At 37.8% G+C, this 24,750-nt stretch overlaps 1 protein-coding gene across 7 annotated transcripts in view; it reads right to left on the bottom strand.

Annotated features, from left to right (window-relative positions):
* The window catches only part of NAP1L1 (nucleosome assembly protein 1 like 1), a 34,444-nt gene extending 9,962 nt beyond the window's left edge, over window positions 1–24,482 (bottom strand). For 3 of the 7 annotated variants that reach the window (XM_024736711.1, XM_024736712.1, XM_024736710.1), the window contains exons 1-5: window positions 13,887–13,939; window positions 9,528–9,613; window positions 7,727–7,829; window positions 923–1,064; window positions 593–673 (exon numbers count right to left, since the gene is read on the bottom strand). In XM_024736711.1, coding sequence (XP_024592479.1) covers window positions 593–673; window positions 923–1,064; window positions 7,727–7,829; window positions 9,528–9,613; window positions 13,887–13,939 — 465 coding nt within the window. Of the gene's footprint in view, window positions 1–592; window positions 674–922; window positions 1,065–7,726; window positions 7,830–9,527; window positions 9,614–13,886; window positions 13,940–24,322 lie in introns of those variants that run through there. The other 4 variants (XM_024736716.1, XM_024736715.1, XM_024736713.1 and 1 more) reach the window with 3 other exon arrangements.
* Window positions 24,483–24,750: the final 268 nt, after the last annotated feature.

Raw genomic sequence — 24,750 nt, 5'->3', positions numbered from 1 at the left:
AAGTTCTAGTCTAATTGTGTAAACACTGCTGTTACCCACACCAGACCTTACTTCCATAATATTTCTACTACCATACCCCTTCCAAAAAGAAAGCCACTAGGACCATGAGCTGTAGGAAAAAAAATTCAGCTTCATGGGAGAGAAGAGGAAAAAAAAAAAAGACTTAAGCACAGTAAAGAGGAAAAGCAAAAGAAATATAAACCCTGTCCATTGCCTCACCCATTGGTGTTCTTAATCAAAATATATTCTCTTAATCACCAATGTTAAAACATCAATGCTGGAGAAACAGGTCATGTAACAGAGTACTGGATTTGTATCACAGCTCTGCCATCTATAAGTTGTGGGCAGGACATTTAGAGACCTCCATTTGCACTTTAAAAATGGGAACAATCCTTTTGTATGTCATCATGAAGTTCAAATGAAAAGTTTATATGAATCTATAAACTTTAAATGCTATAAAAATGCAAGGAAAAGGTGAATTTGGGTACAGGTGGAGTTGGGCTAACAGTCGATCACCTGCACTCACTATCCATCTCACAAAGATAATTATTTCCAAGGTATAAAAACACACTAAATTAAAGTTAATACCAACCGAAATTTCATCTTCCTCATCTGGTTTCCATTCACATTCTTCTTCTGTAGGTTCATAAATGGCATTAATGATCTCAAATCGCTAAAATGATTAAAAACAAAAATTTACATAAAAACACTGGCATCGAAGCTAAAAACTAGATGTCCCTCATTAAGAATGCTTAAAGATTTAATTAATTCATACAACTTGAATTGCTATTATTGATAGTTCTCCCAAATTCCTCTAATAACCATTTTGCTGACAGTTCTAACAAAAGTTTGTTTATATTTCCAGAGCTTTATCTTCTTCTTAAATTTTACATTAAAAAAACAGAGTATTAGAAAGCATTACCTTATCAAATAGAGGTTGATAGAGAACAGCATACTTTCTTTCAAGATCATGAACTTCCTCATAGAACTTGGCTTCTATCTGTGCACATTTAACTTGAAGGTTTTTGAGAGCATTCACGCGTCTTTTAACTACCCTAGGCAAGCTGAAAGGTTAGAAAGCACCAGTTATATACCATCACAGTAAAACCCAAATAACACTTCTTTTAGCATACTGAAATTGCAGCATAAAAGTTAGTAACAGCTTTCCTATTTGAAGCAAAAGGTACATTCAAAGTAATTAAAATTCAAGAGATATAAATACACAGACCTCTTGACCATAAAACATTTCAAAAGAGGAAATTTAACCAGGTACAGTAAATTGATAAGAAAATGTAAACCGTATCACCAACCCTAAATCTTTCATTGTAATTAAGTTCAGCACTGGGCTCGTCAGTGCTGGCATCTCAGTTGTAAAATGCAGTCTAAAAGTTAAAAAGTCACGGACTGGGCTTCCCTGGTGGCGCAGTGGTTGAGAGTCCGCCTGCCGATACAGGGGACACGGGCTCTAAAAAAAAAAAAAAAAAAAAAAAAAAAAAAAAGTCATGGACTAACCATCCTAACAATAACCTGAATAATTTTTAAAAATATGTACAATTGAGGGAATTCCCTGGAGGGCCAGCTGTTAGGACTCCGAGCTCCCACTACAGGGGGCACAGCTTCAATCCTTGGTCAGAGAACTAAAATCCCACAAGTAGCACAGCACAGCCAAATAAAATAAATAAATTAATAAAATAAAATATGTACAGCTGACACTTGAAACACAAGTTTGAACTGCATGGGTCCACTTATATGCCGGTATTTTTCAATAGTAAATACTAGAGTACTACACAGTCTGTGCTTGGCTGAATCCATGGATGGAGGAATCGCAGACACAGGGGGATGACTACTGATTAACTCCTGTGTTATTCAAGGGTCAACTGCATATTCACCAGTGTCAATTATTAGGGGAAAGAAGGGGAACATATGTGTTTTTGGAAAAAGAATGGTATCCTACACCATTATTTTCTTTTTAGTCTCAGTATTTAATTTGGAATTACATTAAGTATGTAAAATTTTATGAAGAGGGGAGGTAGATTTTTAAAATAACAGCTTTTCTAAGATATAATTCATATACAATTCACTATAAGAGCATAGATTTTTTTAAAGGTTATACACACCTAGTTTATGAGCCCCTCAAAAAATGATTAAAATTATGAATCCCTCTACCACCCAAAAAATGTTCACACTCAAAAGTTCCGTAAGTTCAGGGAATCTGTACAACAGATCCAAAATCCAGGTTAGAATTTCCTGCCATACACAGATTAGTGTAAAGCAAATTAATTCTCTACTTAACCACTTTAGTTAAGGTAATCAGAAAACAAACAAAAACAAAAACCTAAAATACAAACTCTTAATTCTTACAATTAAAATTAAAATGTTGTCAAGGTGGTGAAATAGCTTGGTCAGCTAGCCTCCCTGCAACTCCACATCTCAAAAAAAAAAAATCAACCCTGGAAACTTTAGAACCATGAAGCAAACAACTATTTCTCACACACACCATCACACCATGAGCAATTTCTGAGTAAGACTGAAGGTTGTCTTTAACTGGTACAGACAGGGTGAGCTGCAACTTGGAAGGCAGGGATGGGGGTAGGTGGGTGGTGGTGACCAGAGTGGGCAGCAGTGAGGACAAGGTGGAAGAAAGCTTTTTGCAGAAAAGCTTTAAAGTTCTACACTTGCCTCCAACACTCACTGCCTGTCCCCTTCACCCTTCAGAGCCCAGTGCCATTGCTCCTAGGATAACATGAAGAGTTGATGAAAGCTGGACTGGCTCAGAGCCCGTAAGCACTCACTCTTCCACCTCCTCCAATCCCGGAACAATGGATTACAACCAAAGGAGACTGGTTCCTCCCAAAGCAGCCAAGAAAATTGCCTTAACTGTCAGCCAAGTCTGAGTCTGAGGTGACTGGAGCTCTCCTTAGGCTCAACCAGTCCCCTTTCTCTTTCGCCATGAGATTGTTACAGACAGAAGTCTAATCTTCATTCCTCCCTTAATACTCATTACTAGAGTAACTGATATCGCCCAGTGTGCTGGAGCTATAAGGCCAAAATAACTAGACACTTGAAGAGTACTATGAAAGAATGAAATATTTAGCATCTGAAGCATTATTAAACAAAGGATTTAAACAAGAATGTAAATACATTTAAAGCGTTGAAGAAAGATACATCTTAACTCTGAAACAAGACCAAGAAAGCTAAAACAAGGTGGGAATATTAAGTATGAAAAATACAGTTAACTAAAGTAACCAAAAATTGGACAAACAAGGTATGTTCAACTGAAGAAAAAATCCATGAGGTTTAAAACCTCTTCAGAAAGGCAGCAGGAAAGACAGACAGAAAAGCTATGAGACATGGAGGCACTGGTGCCAAATGAAACAATAGCTGAAAAAGAGAAGGGAGGTGGATATCTGAGGAAATGAGGGTAATGAATTTCTCAGTTACAGAAACATGAAAGCCCTTATTCGAACCACTAGACACGTTTATGAGATTGATGACTATCAAAGAAAAAAGAAAATTCTAAAGATATCCAATGAAAAAAGCAAACAACCTACAAAGGAAAAGGTATCAGAGGGATATTGGGTTTCAAAGAGAACACTGTAGACAAGAAAAACTGAAGTGAATTTTTAAGATATTTAAGAACTTTGAACTTAAAATTTTCAGATATGAAGGCAAAATAAAAACTGTATAAGGTATATGAGGCTTTAGGAAGTATGCCACAGATATTATATTCATGAAAAATAATTTTGAAAAATAATTTTGAGGAAGTAAAAAAAAAACCCAGATGCTATATAACATATGGGTGAATCAAAAATATCTTGATAAATTTTACTGTTTCCTTGAAAGAAAGAAAAAAAGAGGCCTAGAGGAAGTATATTATTGGTGAATTTAACAGATCAATAGGGGTAAATAAACTGAGGTATTAGGTTTTGATCCATTTTACCATAATAACAAAAAACAAAATGCATTAACTTTGAAACCAGCAGAAGACAACTTGATCTTTTCAATGGAAAACAGAAAAGGAGAAAAAAGTACCATAAATTAGATAATAAGAGAAGAGAAGAGCAATTAACTCCAAAACAATACCACTTCTAAGAAATGTAAAGAGTTTGAAATTACTAAAAAAGAAGAACACGATCATACTAGAGTAAGATACAAGGATGGAAAAAGACACGCCAGATAAATAAAAACCAAAACAAAGCTGGAGCAGCTATCTTAGTATCAGACAAAACAAAATCTATGACACAATCCACAACTGACAGAATTATAGGATGAGAAAGATAAATTAAGAAGATTTTTTTATACATTCATCCCAAAAACTGTTAGATCAAGCAGTCAATCAATACGCAAAAATAAAGAGAATCTGAACAATACAACTAATATGCCTAAGCTATTGATTTCGGCATATAAATTTTCATACTTATTCACACAGCATTTATAAAAAGTTTTATGGCCGTAAAAGAGACACATTAATTTTTTTTAATTAAATGAACTAAGCAGGCAATTAAGAAACTGGGAAGGGCATAGAGCAAACCCACATAAGGAAATAACATTAAAGCCAGAAAAAAAAAGCAATAACAAAAAAAATGCAAATGGAAAATCAAAACATTAAGATTGAGACAACTGGCAAAACTAATGCAGATACAAAATACAGAATATGAAAGGGAAAAATCAGATTTTTAAAAATATGAACTATACACTAATCAATTTGAAACCTAGATAAAACACATACAGTTTTAGAAGAGCATAAAACTCCACAATTGGCACAAGAGAAATTGAAGAGGTCAGTTAGTATGTTATAAAAAAAGAAAATAGAAAAAAAAAAAAGAAAAAGGATAAATCCCCCAGGACCTCTAGCTGCCAAATCCCAAAGGCCCAAGTCAATTTTTAGAAGAGTTCCACCAACTGTTCAAGGAATTCCTATCTTATACAAGTTGTTCCAGAAAACAAAGAAAAAAGTAAAAGCAATCTTGTTCATTTCTAGGCAGTTGAAATCTTGACTCTAAAACCAGGGATAGAGTGAGTGTGTGTGTGTGTGTGTGTGTGTCTCTGTGTGTGTGTGTGTACGTACAGGCACACACAAGCTCTTTTCACTAATAAATAAGGACCCTAAATAAAGTGAGTGTGTGTGTGTGTACAGGCACACACAAGCTCTTTTCACTAATAAATAAGGACCCTAAATAAAATATTAACTACCCAACTGAGGTTTCCAAAACCATATTTAATATACATTTAGTAGATTCAAAGAAAAAGTCAAAAGACCATCTGAATTGATAAAGGAAAAAAGGTCATAATAAATCACAAACAGACACATTAATGAAGAGATTACATACTCATTCCTGGTTAAGATAATAAGACAAGGATGCCCATTTTTAATGCTAATGTTTACGTTACAGTATTGAAAGTCTGGCCAATGTTACAAAGAAAGAAAAATAAACATGCAGTGTGGTATAATGTGGAAGATTAGAGTTAAAACTGCCACTTGCAGATAAGATCTTTGGGGCTATGTGAGAAATAACAGAACAAATTACTATACAGTAAGAGTAGCAAGGTTTCTGGACACAAGATCAACTTTAAAAAAATAATAATCAGTAGTACTCCTTTATCAAGAACAGCCAACCAGAAAATACAATAAAAAATACTATTCACAACAGCAACACAAATATAGAGGAATTAACCAAGAAGAAAACTTTGTAATAAAAGATACAGAATATGATCTGAATAAATACAAGGATATGGATGAGACAATCTAATACTAAAAAGATATTGGAATTCTTAAGAAAATTCTAGTTTTTTGTTATTTTGAGGGTTTTTGTTTTTGTTTTTTTAAGAGAACCCTGATAAACTTACTCTCAACCATACATGGGATAAAGGGCTACAGATGGTAAGATCAACCTTAAAAGTGTGTTCCATGGTGGATGAGGGGTGGTAGAAGAAAGCAACTCACCCTGCCAGATATTAAGACATACTATAAAGCCAGAGTAATTAAGTGGGACAATGACAAAAGAACAAGCAAAAAACCAATGAAGAAGAGTGCTGCTCAGAGACAAAGGTGTTTGTAAGAATTTGATATACAATAAAGGTGGTAACACAAATAAATGGGGGAAGCATGAACTGTTTAGTGAAGCATTATAAAAACTAGCTCACCAAAAAAGAAAGGAAAGAAAGATGCCTATTGAATATGAAATACAAAGGTGATCTCTAAAGGGATTAAAGACCTAAAGGTAAAAGGTAAAACTAGTCAATAGGAAATGCAGAAGGAGTAAGGAAAGATTTATCTTCAGAAGAACAAGCCGTATGTCAAAAAATTTAACAAACATAAAAATTAAGGATTTGTTTAATAGAGGACACCATGGACAAAATTAATAGAAATGACAATAGATTATTTACAAAGTCTAAAACTGATAAGGGATTAAAACCTAGAATACACAAGGACTCCTACAAAACAAGAAAAAGACAGTAAACCAGGGCTTCCCTGGTGGCACAGTGGTTAAGAATCCACCTGCCAATGCAGGGGACACAGGTTCGAACCCTGGTCCAGGAAGATCCCACATGCTGCGGAGCAACTAAGCCCGTGTGCCACAACTACTGAGCCTGCGCTCTAGAGCCCACGAGCCACAAGTACTGGGCACGTCACAAGTACTGAGCACGAGTGCCACAACTACTGAAGCCCACACGCCTAGAGCCCGTGCTCCACAATAAGAGAAGCCACAACAATGAGAAGCCCGTGCACGGCAACAAAGAGAAGCCCCTGCTCACTGCAACTAAAGTAAGCCCACGTGCAGCAACAAAGATCCAACGCAGCCAAAAATAAATTAATTTTAAAAAAAAGATAGTAAACCCCAAAATGTGAATGGGCAAAAGGGTACAAAATGAGCAACCTAAAAGGCTCACTCGCAATCATTATGAAAGCAAGCTCAACCCATTAGAAATCAGAAAATACAAGTAAAACAAAATGAGCCTGCCCCTCTTAGATTGGTAAAAACAGAAAAACGATAAAGCTGAATGATGTCAATTGTTGGCAAGGACACAAGGGTAAAGCGACCTTCACATACTGGATACAGGCATTGCAGAAAGCACCTGGAGGTACTGACGGTCTGCATATCCCATAATTAACAATTCCACTGATAAGTACATATCCCAAGAAATTCCCACACAGCTCCTTAAGAGGACATACACAAGCGTGAACAACATCACAACTGAATTCGTGCTGATGAAGCTTGGAGACAAACTGGATGACCATCAAGGAAAAAGCATATAATAAAGCATGGTGGACACACATCACAGAGAACCAGGAAACATTCAGAAGCCAGAAACTAATGACGAGAGATACATATAGACAGCAATGTGGAGAGATCTTAGAATTATAAAGTTATGTAAAAAATTATAAGCAGAATAAGATATTTGGGCTATTATTAGTGATTTATATCACCAATGAAATAAATAAGAAATCTGTATTTCTTTTAATTCTGTGCATTTCTAACAAATCTCAGAAATGATTTAAGATAAGTATACTCCCTACGGAGATGAACCAAAATAAACTTTAAAAGACCAACTCTAAATCTGTACTCAGCAAAATTTTAAACTCCCAATAATCCTATACTAGATACTAATGAACACTAGCTTTCCACTGTGACATACATTAAGTCCCAGATGGCCTTAAAAATATACACCTGCAACGTTGATTATAGAAAGATAAATAAGGACTATGAAAAAGAAGAACTTGTACCTTTCAATGTATCCTGTTGGTGTTTCTACCAGACCATCAAGTCTTTCTTGAAGGGCTGCAAGAATCTGAGGATTTTGCATCATCTGAACAGTCAGCTGACGCGCTTTGAAAAAAAAAAGGGCATTGAAAGAAGGATTTTATGAAAATGTATCATGCTATTTGAATAGGACAATCCAATCATGAAACTTTCCTGACTAGCTCATAAATCACTGGTATGAGTAGAGACGAGCAGCAAGCTAAAGAAAATTCACTCTAGGAAAACCCAGTGTACAGGAAAAGTTCAGATTCTAATGATGTCTAACGTACACCATTTCTCAAGGCCACTGCCACAACTACTATGAACATTATCCTTTCTTTTCCTACTACCTTGTTTTACCCACCTTGTGTTTTGGGAAGCTCAAAGATTCATCCAGATGCCTATCTATGATCCTTGATAACCCTCTGAAGTCAAACAACACATACAAGAAAACTGCAAATATAGTGACAGTTTCAAGCCTGGGACAAAGATGGTCAAATGAATCTGAACGTTTCATTGATGCTTGTATAATGTGCTTGTGGGTATCTGAACAGAGAAAGTTAACAACTGAGATAGTCAAAAGTTGTAACTAAAGCCAAACAAAATTTGGTTATTAATGGCATCTAAAAATTATATTAAATCTAAAAATAACCCAGATTTATGCAAAACAAATTATTTTGCTATCTTATTTTCTCCATCAATACAGACTTCACCAAAAAATTACCATTAATTTTTCCAATTTGTTTTTAAACATCAATTTACTTCTAATACTGATTTTATTATTGGATGATGTACAGCTGTGATAACCAACATGCTTTCAGAAATACCAATACTGGCCACTAAAGATACAGTTCTCTATCTTTTAAAAAAACGCTGCACAATGAAAGCTGAAGCTAGAAGTTCAGCAGTCTTTTCAGAATAAACCTCATTCTGGCTTAAAAATGAGAAGTTGAGGGGCGCAGTGGTTGGGGGTCCGCCTGCCGATGGAGGGGACACGGGTTCGTGCCCCGGTCCGGGAGGATCCCACATGCCATGGAGTGGCTGGGCCCGTGAGCCATGGCCGCTGAGCCTGCGCATGTGGAGCCTGTGCTCCGCAACGGGAGAGGCCGCAGCGGTGAGAGGCCCGAGTACCGCAAAAAAAAAAAAAAATTAAGAAGTTGAGTCATCTGGTACGTTGATATTCTTGGCTCCTAAGCTACAGGGCATATCCTAAAGCAGTGTAATTCTCCACTACCATTATTACCCCCTTTAAAAATAATTTGCTACAGAAAATTTTGAATGATTTTGTCTACATTTAATAAATGTCTCTTTTTGATCGGTTGGAATGGATTAAAAACACAGACATACACACTACGTATTTTCTACATATTAAATACTAAACATTTTCAAATAAGTCTAAGCTAGTGTTATTTAGAAGCACCACTAGAAACAACTCCTACCACCACCTATAACGTACCTAAATTGAGACAAATCTCACAGGCAACTGTTTGACAAGCTATGCCATCACTCCAGCAGTAGAGCGTGCACACAGTGACTTCTGCTGGGTCACTACATCCATTCCCTCCTCGCTTGCTACCACTCCTCTCCATCTCCAGCTCCCTCTGCCCCTCCCTTCCTCCCTCCCTCCCTCCCATCTCAAACATACATTTACACACAAAACTGTTACTGCAGGTTTGGCTAGTCAGTAAAGTGGACAAGTATCCAAAAAGAGAATGATATTTACTACTACCCTCCAGAAGACACGCGCCAGCAATCACTGGCTCCTGAAGGAATTTAAAATAATACCTTTGATTTTTGTTTCTTCACCAGTTTCTTCTTCTTCTACTTCTTCAACATCATCCAAATCTTGATCAAGTTCAGACTGCTCTTTGCTATAATATTATAGTATCACACCAAGGTTCAAATGTACCAATTACCCAAAAAAAAAAAAAAAAAAAAAAAAAAAAATTATAGAAAACTTCAGTTCATTTTCTAGGTGAATATTCCTCTTTCAAAAATATGAAGTAGGAAATCCAAAGGGTGATTCAGTTTTCTAACTTCATATGTAAACAAGGACAAATTGGAAATACTTAAACTTTCATTTAAAAGCATATGGTCTAATATAAAGCTTATACTTTAAGCTTTAAAAATGTGGTTTGACAGGTTGTGATTCAGAGGATGTAATGTCAGAAAGTATGTGCTTTCTACCCAAATCCATTGGTTTCATTCTACCTAGTAACAGCACTCTGATTTTATATGAGATGGTAATAAACCAAGCTAAAAAGTCTACATATCCCAGCCTACCTTTCAGCTAGATGTGGCTATATAACCATCTTTTGGCAGTAAGGTAAAAAAAGAGGAATGTAGAATTTTATATATATATAAAGCCTCCTTAATAGAATGGTAAACAGCTGGAACCCTTTTCAATATTGCTCCCTCCCTAGAACAGGGATATGATGGCTAGAGCTCCAGCAGCCATGTTGGACCATGAGGCATCCTAGAGAACGGAACTCACCAGCTAAGAATAAATTAAGGAGTCTGGAAAAACAGAAGGATCCTGGATCCCTGGTGGCTGTGGAACAACCACATCAGCCTGTACTTACTATCTTTGGACCTTCCTTTTTTCTTCACTTCATAGGGGAGATGGGGAAGAACAGTAAAAGTTAAGAAGACCCAAGTCTACTTCATGCTTAGAGTAAAACCAGGAGGATGGACCATTGAAAGAGAAGGTAAAAAGTAATAACATTCTTCCCATTTCATCTTAAAAATCTAGTTTTTGAACATGAGATTACAATCAGCTTTAAAATGGGGAATTAGGATATCTAACTCAACATACAGATCATCATACAATTCCTTGTGTTATTTTACATTTTAGTACGGTATTTGGTTAGTCTAGAAATAGCATTTGAAAAATTAATTTTCATATAGGAACTATAAAAAAGGTCAACTGTATTCTGCTAGAAAAATCTGTTTCTGTCAACAAAGGGAAAAAAAACAGCCTTCCCATCAGAAACAATACAGATTATTTTGGGAATATCTTTTATTCACTATAAAGTTAAGCATAAAGACAACATGGAACAGCTCTTCCTCCAGTGCCATCTCATTCAATCATTTATTGAACATCTAAAACTTAAAGCTTTAAAACAGAAGTCCACAAACTGTGTCATATGGCCAAATCCAGCCCAGTCCTATTTTTGTAAATAAAGTTTTATTGGAACACAGCCACATTAATTTATGTATTGTCTCTGGCTTCTTTCACACTACAACGGCAGAGCTGAATAGCTGCAACAGAAACCTCATGGCTCAAAATGCCTGAAATACTTACAATCAGGTCCTTTAAAGAAAAAGTCTGCGGACTCCTGCTTTAAAGAACAAGGATCTTCCTCTTCCTCCTACCCTCCTATGAGCTCACAGGTATCCAACAGTAAATAATGGGGTGGGAAGCATAGGGCAGAATCAAGCTATCACAACCAAGTTTTTTTCGAAGTTTAAGACAAAATGAAGGTTAGATGACAGACTGCACATACTCATCTGATCTTAATCCTTCCAAACTCTCCACTAAAATTATGACAAAGGGGTTTTTAAACAAATACTGAAGGACAAGGAGACAAAAAGCAGCAAATTCACCGAGAACTGAAATCTAAGTCAGCAGTGGTAGAGCTGAGAACGAGCCTAAACACAGAATCTTAAAAAGGACACTTTTAGAACTAGGGCTTGGGGGTGAAGGTGGATAAAATAGGGAGAACTAAGCAAAAACTAATAAACAGTTAAATCCTTAGATCCTCTTTCTCACTCTAGCAGAACAGTTTCTTCTCTGGAAACGGAACTGGAAGCTCAGACTAGAGGATCACAGATATATACATACTATTGATAGAATGCTGAATGCAGAGACCCCTCCCCCAGCTGCCTTCTCCCAAGTTAGTTCCCAAATGTATGGAAGCTGTATCTTTACCCAAACACTCTTTACTGGGGTATGTGACCAGCCTAGAAAAAAATGCCATTCTGACAGTGGGGAGTCTCACAACAAATGTCTGCCCTGGTGAGCCCACATTAAAATCCTAAATTGAAAGCACTCCCCCCCTCCCAACAGTCAAATTCGCCAATTAACTTTTAAAAAACATCCTTCAACTATGCATTTCCCCCACCCAGTCTTAAAGAGCAAACAAGTATTACCTCCTATTTGAGGAAAGCCTCCTACATGGAGACCAAAACAGGAAAGAAAAATTTAAGACCAAACGGACTATACAGGGGAAAGAACATCCAGAGAAAAGATATTACAATCAGTGAAGAACAAGATGCTATAAAAATAGGAACAGAGAGCAAAGGAACGCTTGAAAACTAAAACAACAGAAATTTAGAAACTCAATACAAGAGTTAAAAGATAAAGTTTCTTCAGCTTTGCCCAGAAAGAAGAGCAAAGAGACAAAGATGGAAACTAGGACAAAAGGTAATCACAAGAACCAGTCCAACATATAACAGAAGCTCCAGAAATAGAAAATGGGAACAAGACAATCAACAAAATAAGTCAAGAATATTCCCTAGAACTGACAGCTATCAAGTTGCCAGACTGAGAGTCCACCACTGAATGCCTAACAAGAGATTTAAAAAAAAAAGACCTAACAATGTTAAACTTTCTGAACTCCAGAGCCAGAGTAGTTTCCAGAAATAGACATACATGTCTACGTTTTTTAAAAAGTGTTACATACAAATGATCAAGAATTATGACCATTTTGAACTTCAACACAGCAACACTAGAAGCAAGGTGACAATGGAGCAATGCCTTCAAAATTCTAAAGAAAAGTGATTCCTAAATTACAATTCTACACCCCAAATATCAAGCAGAAGGGTAAAATAGTCATCTTCAGTCATGCCATCTCAAAAGAATTTACTTCCCTTGTACTCTTCCAAGGTACTAAACCAAAGAACCAAATAAAGAAAACATGGGATATAGCAAACAGCAAACCCAAGAGAGGAGAGACAAAAGGAAACCCCAGGAAGATAAAATAAATCCACAATGACAATTGTGCAACCAAGGTCAAGCAATCCACACTGGAGCAGTGTGATTCAGGAGACAATAACTTTGACAGCCATTATCAGTAAAATGTCTGCTGCCACTCTTCCTTTTATGCTGAAGACAGTACACATGGGAGGATTGGCCAAATTCGTATAAGTACTTGAATGTGTTGCCCTTATGATATAAGTTTCCTGCCCTCCCACCTCCATGTTCTGCTGCCTACAACAGCTGTGGATAATCGCATCATAACCCCTTCATCCTGAAATGTTCTGTTTTACCTATTCCTGAGTTGGCAGACTATTGTGAAATTACAAATAGCAACAAACAGTGCAGGTCACCTCATTCTCCTTCACATACTTCTGCAAGACATCCATCCACACTAGAACCCTGACAGATGCCAACTTCAATAAACCTATGTTTCCAGGATGTATGACCTTGCCCAATGACTTCTCCAAAATAAGCCCTTGTAAAGACTCAGGAAAGCTGAAGCCAGTCCATGACCCAGATAGTCTCTTTTACTTTTTATTTTCCTACCTTGGACCCTTCAACTAACACTGGCTTTTTCTTTACACAGCTAAGTTTGTAACTGCTATTCAGATTTTCAAAAGTAAACACTGATTAAGAATTTGTAGGTTATAAAACTCTAAAGAAAAACAAAGAAGTGAATTAGACAAAAGGCAAGATAGTACTGACACCTCTGGAGAGAAAAGGAGGATGCAATTGAGAAGGGGCACACAGGGCTTCTAAAAGTAATGATCCATTTTTAAAAACTTGTACACAAGTGTACTGTTATTCTTTAAATTTTACACATAAGCTTCATACACTTTTTATCTTGTATGTATGATACTTTACAATGCAAGTAGTAAAATCCTTGAGAAATGGTAAAAATGAATTCTCCAAATATTTATGACTCATTATTGTGCTCAGCACTTCCCTAAGAATACTGACAAACGGTCTACTATATTTATGACAGTGATTCTGTATACTATATTTTGTCTTGAATACATTGTACCCAACTTTTAAAATAGCAGGCACTAAAGCATGTCATTACCATACATTTTCATAGTACATAATTTGTACTGCTGTTAACTACATCACACGGTACAAAGTGATGCCAAATCTGAAAAAGGAACCAACTATCTGCCACTTACTTGTCGATGTCTGCCATGTTGTATGAACGCCAAATATCTATGGAGAGAAACATCAATGTTAAAAAGAAAGAGCATACGACTTATTTATAACCAATAAAAACATTTGAAACCAAAACCTTTAAATGAATATCACGTTAAAACGATTTCAAGGAAAAACACAGAACATAGACACTAGTCACTGAAGTAATTTTTCAGAGGATGCTGCTTACAAGTCACTACTTGGCATTCAGAATCTACTGGGCAAGGATTTTTACAATAGCACTGTTGGTGAAAATCTAATGTATGCTAGAATCACAGGAAAGGAAAAATACAAAGAGTCTTTATTCAAATTCCTTTAACAACCGTGAATGGTCAATTTTTGCTTAAATTTCTGGGCTGCTTAGTACCTCACAGATCAAACCCAGTTGATTTTTTTTTTTTTTTACTTTGACAAGTTTTCACGTATATATACACCCGTGAAACCATCATCAAAGTCAAAATAATGAACATATCCATCACTCTCAAAGTTTTTCCCCTGCCCTGTTAGAACACCTCCCTTCTCCCCTTCCTGCTTCCCACCCCAGGCAACTGTTGCTCTGCTGTCACTCTAGTTCATACTTTCTAGAATTTTATAGAAATGCCATCATACAGTATGTACTTTTTTCCCCCAGTCCGGCTTCTTTCATTCAGAAAAATTATTCTGAGATTCATCTATGTTGTAGTATTTATCAAATATTCATTACTTTTTATTGTATAATGGTATTCCATTGAAAACATATATTCTATTGTACGTTTAAATATTCAGCTGCTGATGGACATCTGGGTTTTCTTTTGGCAGGGGGCTATTATAAATAGAGCTGCTATGAGCATTTGTGTGTAAGTCTTTGTGTGGACAACTGTTTTACCTCTCTCAAACCCACTTGATTTTTAACAGTATTAATTTTTATCAAATTCATGTTAAAAAGTCAAACTCTGCCACATGCTGTACTGTACTCATTATGCTCCCCTGGAGATCTTTTTTTTTTTTTTTTAGTTTAATAATTCTTGTTATCAAATGTCAGCCCTTTAAACTATTTAATGGCAGTTATAAAAAGCTCTGGTCCCAATCTATGTCAAGTAAACTTCCTCATCTCCGCGAATGTACCTCATGTCACATCACTGAATACCACCACACCCCCAGCCTACCCTGGATATGCTGGCACTGTCCATAATGTTCTTGGTTACCAGACCTGAATACTGTTAGGACTGATCAGAGCATGTCCTAAGTTCTTTTGTACTATAAGATTAGTATTAATTTAGAGAATACTGCTTTTAGAAAACCAAAACCTTATAAGATAGATAATAAAAACCTGCTGTACAAAAAATAAAATAAAAAAAAAGGAAAGCCAAAACTTAAGACAAAATGTGTTACACTGAGCCAGAAAAATGGCTGAATGCCATAGGTAATGCACAGATTACTTTTTAAAAAATTAAGGTTAGAATCCCACATTAACATCAATTTTTACTCTTTTAAAAAATTAAAACTTTAGTTTAACTCACAAGATGCTACAAGATGTGATTAATATGCTTTTCACCTAAAGAATTAAGAGTTACTGATTTTAGCAGTGAAGTGCTTTCATTTGGAATAGTATTGCTGATCCAACATCCACCCTTTAGACAATTTAGAAATATTTCTTCCTAATGTATCCTACTCTATTTTATACACTTTCTGTTTGCTGTAAATAATTTCTAACAGCATTGATAAATTTCTCTAGTGATGCCGGTTAATTAGTTAGCATTAACAAAACATTTAGCAAAAAATTATGAAGATACTAATTCAAAAATAAGAAAAATATTCAATCAGTCAAAGAAACACAAGCGGGATTCAAACTCGTCTACGAAATCAGAGTAAGGATTTTCTTTTAATGCAGGGAAAATTATGGTGAATATGCATTCTTAAATATGGCTAGTGTTCCTATAAACCATTACCTTTCTGGAGAGCACTTTGGCCATGGGAATAACAAAAGCCTTAAATATGTCCATCTCCAGCCTTGGTTATTCACTTATGAGAACCTACCTTGAAAAAAATTAAAGGATCTCAGGGTCTGTAAATGTTTCACGCTCACCTAATAGGTTCTTCCCAGTCCTACACAATCTTTGGCTCTCAGCTCAAAGATTTACTTCTTCAAGACAGGACAGGCTGGCATCTACTTCTTCAGAGATGCCTTCTCCAACTTGTACATCCTGGCTAAGTAAGATTTCTTGGTTGTACACACTCCTATAAAGCTCCATTTCTTTCCATCACATGATGTCTCAAGTTTGTAATTATAAATTATTGTGATTATTTGACTAATGTCTGTCTCCCCCCAACTGACCAGGCCATAAAATTCATGATTACAGGTATTATACCTGCTTTTTCCAATCACTGCATCATATCCTTCAGAGGAGTATAGAAAGTATACAAAGCAGTACACAGAAAAAAACCTTAGTATTAATGTGCATACAATGGAATGCTGTGCAATGAAAAAATAAAGCAGATCTGAGTTGATATGGAAAGAGCATCAAAGCGGGGGTAAAGGATGTATGGCAAAATCCAGTCTGGATATATATGAATGTGCATACTCATACATGTACATACTTTCTTATGAATAAGACATTTCTGGAAAGATACACCAGAAACCTAACAGGAGCTACCTATAAGAGAGAAAAGATTGGAAGTAAATGAGAACTTACGTTTCATTCTGCATTATTCGGTTTTCCTATACAGATACTTATTTAATAACATTTTAGAATTTGCTGGGTTGAATATACAGTGTAGTAAATCCAGCAATTATCAAAAGTATGAAACAAAAAACGCCCAAAACTTCTAAATTCAAATTTTTATATCATTTTAACATGTTCACAGAAAAATGGTTACACTTCTACCCTCAGTGTCCACCTTGTGGCATTACATTTAGAATTCAAACTCTTATAATGAAATTCTTTTGATTCTTTATTACAGAGGATTCAAGATACAACAAGATGGCATTCACTTCTTCAGAGATGCCTTCTCCAATCTGCACATTCTGGCTAAATTAGGTTTCTTGGTTGTATACACTTTTGTTTTTTAAAGAAAAGTATGCCTAATTTTGCAGCCAGATCATTTGGGTTGACACCAGCTTTGTAGCAATCTAGCTCAGGCGAACAACTTCTGGCCTTATTTCATCATCTTCAAAAAGCAGGAGAAAATTTTTCCCTCATTGGATTTCTCTTATTAAGAAGCAAATTCATGTAAAAGATTCGTGTTTGACACCTAGTTAACACTCAATAAACACACACAATGTTTTTCATTCTGTCCATTTTGAACTACGCTTTACATGGGGTCAGTGTTCCTGCAAAATAATTAGCTAGGATGATGGCTAAAAACAGTTTCTTTCAGTTTTGACAAATGCAGACTGACCAGTAAATGCACCATGGCAGTATAAGATGTTAACATTAGGGGAAACTGGGTAACAGGCATATGGGAACTCTGAACTACAACTTTTCTGTAAATCTATAATTACAAATAAGTCAAAAAACTAAAAATAAAGGAGCTATTCCCATACCCAGATTCAAAACCAAGGAGTGGACGCAAAAATCTGCATTTGAAATAAGAAACCCAGCTTCTGAGGCAGGTGGTCTCAGACATTCAGATCACACTGAAAAACACAAGTTTAGGTTAACACCTGCATTGATTTTTTTTTTTATTGCAGTCAACAACATTAAGTAAAATCAATGAGAATTTTATTTATCAGACATGAAATTGCTTTCTAAGAGTTCTGAAGAATTTCCACTCCTGGTAGTGACAAGCTAGATTATTCAGACCAACTCTACCAATGAAAACTAATTAAAAGTACAGAATAAAATATCTGTTAAAATCTTAAAAGCATGGGAAAATGTTAATAAGATAGTAAGAAATTACTAACACAAAACTGAAGGCAAAACAGGAAGCAAAAGGATAAGTAGAAGGAAGCCGCTTTTGCCCTGAGGGCAACTGCCAATCAAATTTGAACTACTGTCTGGTGAAACCAAAAGCCCTGGACTTATTCAAGGTAGGAAATCTTTATAACAAACCTCCCAAATTAAGCAGGAACCTCAAAGTGCTATATTCTCAGAGATAATACACAAGTCCTCCTGTTCAAAAGCCCAAATTCACCTCATCTGCACTGCACCCAAAACCTTAAGCTATGAGCTTAAAGCCATCTCAGCATTCCTAGGCACCTGCATATCCAAATGTAAATGAAAGGTGCCTTCATCCTAGACCTTAAATAATTCATAAAGTAATTTTTGAGAACAATAGGGGCAACAGAAAAGAATACAACAGAAGCCCATCCTATGAATGGACTTAAATATTGTCAAAAAGACCACACAGAAAAAACAATCATGCTTATTAAGTTTGAAAGTACAATGTCTGTAGCAGTACCTACAAGAAACAGTCATTTACTAAATAAAGGTGATAGAGCAAATCTGGCAAAGAACTAAACAGATCTTCTAGAAATAAAAATAACAGAAATCAAACTAAATGGGCAGGTTTAACAGTAAACCAAACACAGATGGAGAGAGAATTAAGTGAGCTGGAATGGAAGTGAGCTTAGAAGAAATCTTCCAAAGTATGGCAGAGACTAGAGGATAAAAAATACTGAAAAAGCATTTTAGGATACAATAATGTCTAAAAAGATTTAATACAAGTTCTAGGAGTAGAGGATAGAATGGGCAGAATATTTGAAGAAATAAATAGCTAAGAATTTTCCAGAACTAATGAAAGACAAGCCCTACAAATTCCAATCAGAATAAATAAAAAACCCACACTTATATGAGTGAAAATGTAAGACAATAGGGACAGAAGTCACCTCAAAAAGCATACAGAGAAAAGACTTAGATTAACTTCAAAGGCACAAAAGACTGACTACTGTTTTCTCTTCAATAGACACCAAAAAACAGAACGTACTGTGTGCTCAATGAGCTGAAAATAACTAAGGATCTCAGAATATTACACCCAACCAAAACATCCTTTAAGAATGAAGGTGAGGGACTTCCCTGGTGGCACAGGGGTTCAGAATCCGCCTGCCATTTCAGGAGACACAGGTTCAAGCCCTGATCCGGGAAGATCCCACATGCTGAGAGGCAACTAAGACCGTGTACCAAAATTACTGAACCTGCGCTCTAGAGCCCATGTGCCACAACTACTGAAGCCCACACACCTAGAGCCCAAGCTCCGCAACAAGAGAAGCCACTGCAATGAGAAGCTCACACACCACAATGAAGAGTAGCCCCCGCTCGCCGCAACTAGAGAAAGCCTGCGCGCAGCAACGAAGACCCAACGCAGCCAAAAATAAATAAATTTAAAAATAAGAATAAAAGTAAAAAGTTTCCTTCAATTAAAAAAAGAACGCAGGTGAAACAGAAATATCAGGCAAAAATATCTCCAGCACTCTCATTAATAAATGCTATTAAGTATATTCTTCAGGCAGAAGGCAAGTGATCCCAAACAGGAGATCTAAAGATACAAGAAATAAGAGGAAATAAGGGTATCAGCATATACCTAAACAAATATTTTAAGACATAATATCACCACTGTGTAGTGTTAAATTTAAACTACCATAACAATGTCAGTGGTGAGAATAAGGGGGGAGGAAATGGATTATTCTAATGTTAAGTAAGCATGTTATAATTTCTAAGGTGACTCCAAAATTTCATAAAGAGAACAGGTAGCTTCCGAAGTACAAGGAACACCAAGTAAATTATACCTATTTTTACATCAACCTAAAAGAAAAACAGGTTTTGGACAAATAAAAAGTACACACACACACAAATCAGATTTAAACCTAATCATAGTGATTACATAAATCAACTAAAGGCTCCCTCTTAAAACTGTCAGACTAGATTTAACAAAATCCAACTACATCCCACTTATAAGAAACACATCTACAACGTAAGAATACAAAAAGCTTCAAAGTAGAATACAATCCTTAACCAAAAAGTGGTATCACTGTTTTAAAGTTTAAAGAGATTAAAGTTTACGACAAAAGGTTCAACCCACTACCCAAACAATATATGTTACAGAAGATCTCAATGGAAAGACAGTTCATAACATGACTGAAGGCAAATCTTAACCCAAGAACTTGAACATGAAGAAAATCTTCCATTGGAGAAAGAGGGGGAAACAAGTGATTCAATCAGACCATCATTTGATTATTCTGTGGTCTTATAATAGCTAGATGTCCAGACATCAAATGACCTACCATTCCAGTATACCTGATTCTGTTCTCCTTACTTTCAATGAGAAGGAAAGAAAGCTAGTATTCATGGAGCTTACTCTGTAGAAAATTATTACATGCTTTCCTCTTATTTGCAGATTAGTAAGCAACTTGCTCAGCAACACACAAGTGAAAAAACTAGGAATTAAAATCTGACTTCCAATACCCATGCCAATTCCACTATTCCAAAAGCCAAGGGGCCTCCCCTATCAGCCTACTGCTACATAGATTATACAGTAACCTATAGTTATATTCCTTTACAGAAAATGACTACTTCATGGTGAAACAGCCAATCATTAAAAACTACAAATGTCTTAGGAATTCCCTGGCGGTCCAGTGGTTGGTTACGACTCCGCACTTTTACTGCCCAGGGTGTGGGTTCGATCCCTGGTTGGAGAACTAAGATCCCACAAGCCATGCGGCACAGCCAAAAATACAAAAGTAAGAAAATAAGAATTAAAAAATAAAAATTTTTAAAGAATTAAAAAAAAAAGAACTACAAATGTTTTAAAGCAAAAGAGTTCAAGGGAGCCAGTAACATCCCAAGGAAAACATTTCCCTTTACTTCAGACCTCATATCTCATTCCAAATGCATTTTAAACAAATCTGTATTTTGGACATTGCTGTTCTATTAACAATTTCGGTGGTCCAGGGGCTCAGTACTTTACTTGATTCCAGCACAACACATCTCATTCTTTATGCTTTTTTCACTTCAGGGATATCAAAAGTCAACCTAGAACTGACTTTTGTATTACACTCCCAAGCCAAATGAACTCCTATTTGAGAACACTATCTTCTGTTCAAGGGATCAAGGGATCATCTGACCCAACAGTAGAGAAACATACTGATATTTCTTGAAAATTCACTCAGCATTAACAAACTAAAACAACTTATTCACATATCAGACATATGCTGGAAGAAATCTTCAGGATTGTAAGTGCTTGAACTTTCCCTTGAAGCCCAGTGGAACCCAAGCAGGGTGCTTTTAAATTCCAAGCAGATGTATACAGTGTAAGTGTAAGTCAAGGGAACTCCCTTTAAACCAATATAAAATCCTTATTATAAATCATCATTGTTCAGTTATGTAACCTTGGATAAGTTCTTTAACTGCTCTGTACCTCAGTTTCCTCATCAAAATGTTGATACCAGCTATCTCCAGGAGCATTAAATGTGTTAATATACAGAGTAAAACATTGCCTGAATAATCATGCAAGAATATTTTCTGCCTGTTGTGCTCTTCTTATGTACCCTCTTTACCTGAGAAAATAATTCAAATTAATAAACTCTTCAAAATTATAGCCTCCTTTCCCAAAAAAAAAATCACAACGCACAAAACTTCTGAGCAAGTAAAAATACATCAAACTATGTAGCAGTAAAAGGCAGGGTTGGTAACCAGAAGTGTAGAGGCCACTTTCCATGGCAAGCCCAGTAATGTGATCTAGTGGGCTGCAGTCAAGAGTACTAAAGCAACTTACTTACAAGGATGAGTGAAAGCAACTGTGCTCACCTTCTAACCCCTACTCTGCCCAACAGGGAGAGAACTTACTCAGATGAAATTAGTATGAAACGGGTCTTAATGTTGCCGTTTTAACGAATTCCTTCATGTAAAGAATTAAAAGCATGGGAAAATGTTAATAAGATAGTAAGAAATTACTAACACAAAACTGAAGGCAAAACAGGAAGCAAAAGGATAAGTAGAAGGAAGCCGCTTTTGCCCTGAGGGCAACTGCCAATCAAATTTGAACTACTGTCTGGTGAAACCAAAAGCCCTGGACTTATTCAAGGTAGGAAATCTTTATAACAAACCTCCCAAATTAAGCAGGAACCTCAAAGTGCTACACTATCTCCCACTTCCCCCACTTTCTTTTTCTTCAGGGCACTCATCACAACTCAACACTTTATATCTAGACAACCGATTTGCCTGTTTGGCTCATGAAATAAGGTGTATGTCCAAACAGGAGCTAAAATATTTACTCAAAGAATCAACTAAGAACACAAGTAATTACAGGTTTGATTAGACTTGAGGATTTGAATAGACTGTTCATTAGTTTTCTAAATTGATCAGGGTTCATCCCCTTTCATTAATATTTCAAATTTACAATCAAGCAGAAAATAAAGTAAGCAAAGCAGTATGTTGACATCTTCATACCTTTAAGTCAATCAGATTCTACCTTTTTTAGCCCCTTTTCCTGCAAAAGGACGCTGTATGAATACATTTTGGGGAGTTCAGAATCAGTCATCTCGAGGCAATATGGGCACGTTGAGTAAGTAATAAAAAAAAAATAGCACCTGGATTAAATTAGTTCTGGTACAAGTGTTGGGTGTGTTTTTGTTTTATCTCTAGAGTACAAGGGTGTCACATTTAGTATTAGCTTAGTAATTTTCCCTGTCAATAGGTCCTATATCAAAAATAGGTACTTTGCAACATATACATTTTATGAAAATTTTCAGAGTGATATAAAAGGACCAGTCTTCTTAAAAAGTAAATGGATTTGTGCCGTTAATTTGAACTCAGAAAACTTAGAAGCATGAGATTTAGCCCCAGAAGATCACTGTAAACCTCATTTACCAACGGTCAGCTTTAAATAAGTTTTTCTAAATGTAAGGTTTTTCCCTTAGCCAAAAGTGTATTACTAAGTATGTATAGAAGTAGGATTAATTAAAGCCGACAAGAAAATAGGAACTAAATACTACTCTGCAAAGGTATTTTGATGCTACGTATTTTCAAAAATGGCAAATTTCATTTTCCAGCTCAGCTCTCCTGAAATCAGGCAAGCAGTTTGAAGTTGTGAGCTTTTAAAGCGCAGTCCTTACAGTATAATCAGACAGTGAGAGAATAAAATTGGGGCTCCTTGAGGACATCATGTGCCCGGCTCTTCTTGTACTCGGAAAACCCAGCCCTCCCCTAAAGGACCTCATTACCCGTCTCCCTGCCCTGCCTCTTTTTTTGAGGGCAAAGCGGGCGCACTGACAAGGCAGCAGACTACACACTTCGCTCAGTACGTTTACATTGACGCCGCATTCCACCTCGTAATACCTCCTCCACCATAACCCCACTCACCTTAAAAACAAAACAACTGGTTAACTATCTTAGATTGGGAACGTGAACAAAGGAACTAATTTGTAAGAAAGCAATAGAAGTCCTAGAAAAATTAAAAACATTGCAGGCCAAATCCTTTACTTCCACCTTAGAACTGTTCAGGCTTAGACTGATTAGGATCAATTCTCCCCAAATAAAAAACCCTGGTCAAGATACCCATCCTAATTCTAATTTGTACTTGAGATACACAAAAGAATCTCTTGTTAATAACAGCTAACGTAAGCGCTTTACACGTGTTAATTCTTTAAAACCCTAGCAGTGGAGGCCCTGCTTCATCATTCAGCACCTAACGTTCACACTTTCCTCCGGTACCAATAAAAAGACTAAGACCAAAGAGAAGCAGGGAAGAGTTGGAAACCCAAGGGCTGGACTTACTGGCTCACTATTCATTTTCACGTCCCACCATCTCCACAACTTCCAGTAAAGTAGGGACAACCAGACAGGGGTCTTCAATCAGGCCCCGCCGGCGGCCACGTGCGGAGGGAAGCCGCCGGGGGTTTCCCCTCCCAGACCCATCGCCGCCTACAGTGGGCGGGGAGCCCAGGAGCCTCGCTGCCTCCCCGCCCCCTCCCCGCCCAGGGGCCTCGTCCCCTCACAGCCCCTCCCTCCCATCGGAATTCGCAGCCTCCGCGGTTCTTTCCATCCCCCAGCGGCCTCCCTCCGAGTATTATTTTTGAGTGAGCGGGGGCGTCGAGGCGGAGGTGGGCTACAGACCTGGGCCCGGGCCGCACCCCAGGCGCCTGCCGGTCCCTAGTGGCGCAGCCGCCGCCTCCTCCGGGCGCCCGGGCGTCGCCGCGGCCTCGCTCCCGTCCGCGCTGAGAAGCTGGTGGAGCTCAAAACCTCGGTGCAGACTAGCACGCGGGCCGCACCGACCCCCGCGCGTGTCCTGATCGGTTCCCCAGAGAAGCGCCGGCCGATCCCGCGGGCCCTCTCCGACTGCGGGGTCGAGACTCCGCAAACGGCTCGGGCTCTGGCCTCACAGGACGGCCCCGGAGGCCCGGGCGGCCGGCAGCCCCCGCTCGCGGTTCCCCGTCCCTTCACCCCTTCCCTCCGCGCAGGCCGTCTCTACGTCCCCCCTTCCCCTTCGAGTTCCCGTCCGTTACCAGTGGCTAGCACGGGGAGCCAGGCGGCCGGAGCTGCGCAGGCAGTGACTCAGGGCGGCGGCGGGAGGAGCAGAAGGCGGCGCGGCGAGCAGATGGCGCTAAAAAAGACCCGAGAGCCCGCCGCTCGCGCTCATATACAATTAGCGTCAGCACGTAGGGCCCCCGCCACCGCCCTCCCCCTGGCCTCGCCGTCTCCTAGCAACGCGAGCGGGAGGCGGGTCCAGGACGGGTTGCCTAGCAACAGAACCGTCCTTCTTCTCCCCCCCCGCCCCCCCGCGACCTCCAAACCTCCCGCGCCAAGCTTGGGTTCGTCGGGTTCCCGCCTCCGCCCCTTACTACGCCTCCAGCCATCTCTTTTCTACCCGCTTCGCTGGAAAGGAACTCGCAACCCCTTCCGTTCCCGGGCAGGGCCCAGACCCGCCAGCCTC

This window comes from Neophocaena asiaeorientalis, unplaced genomic scaffold (assembly GCF_003031525.2).
Source record: "Neophocaena asiaeorientalis asiaeorientalis breed wild unplaced genomic scaffold, Neophocaena_asiaeorientalis_V1.1 scaffold134, whole genome shotgun sequence".
Lineage (NCBI taxonomy): Eukaryota > Metazoa > Chordata > Mammalia > Artiodactyla > Phocoenidae > Neophocaena > Neophocaena asiaeorientalis.
The sequence above is the reverse complement of the archived record's forward strand: the minus strand, read 5'-3'. Positions and strand labels throughout refer to the sequence as shown.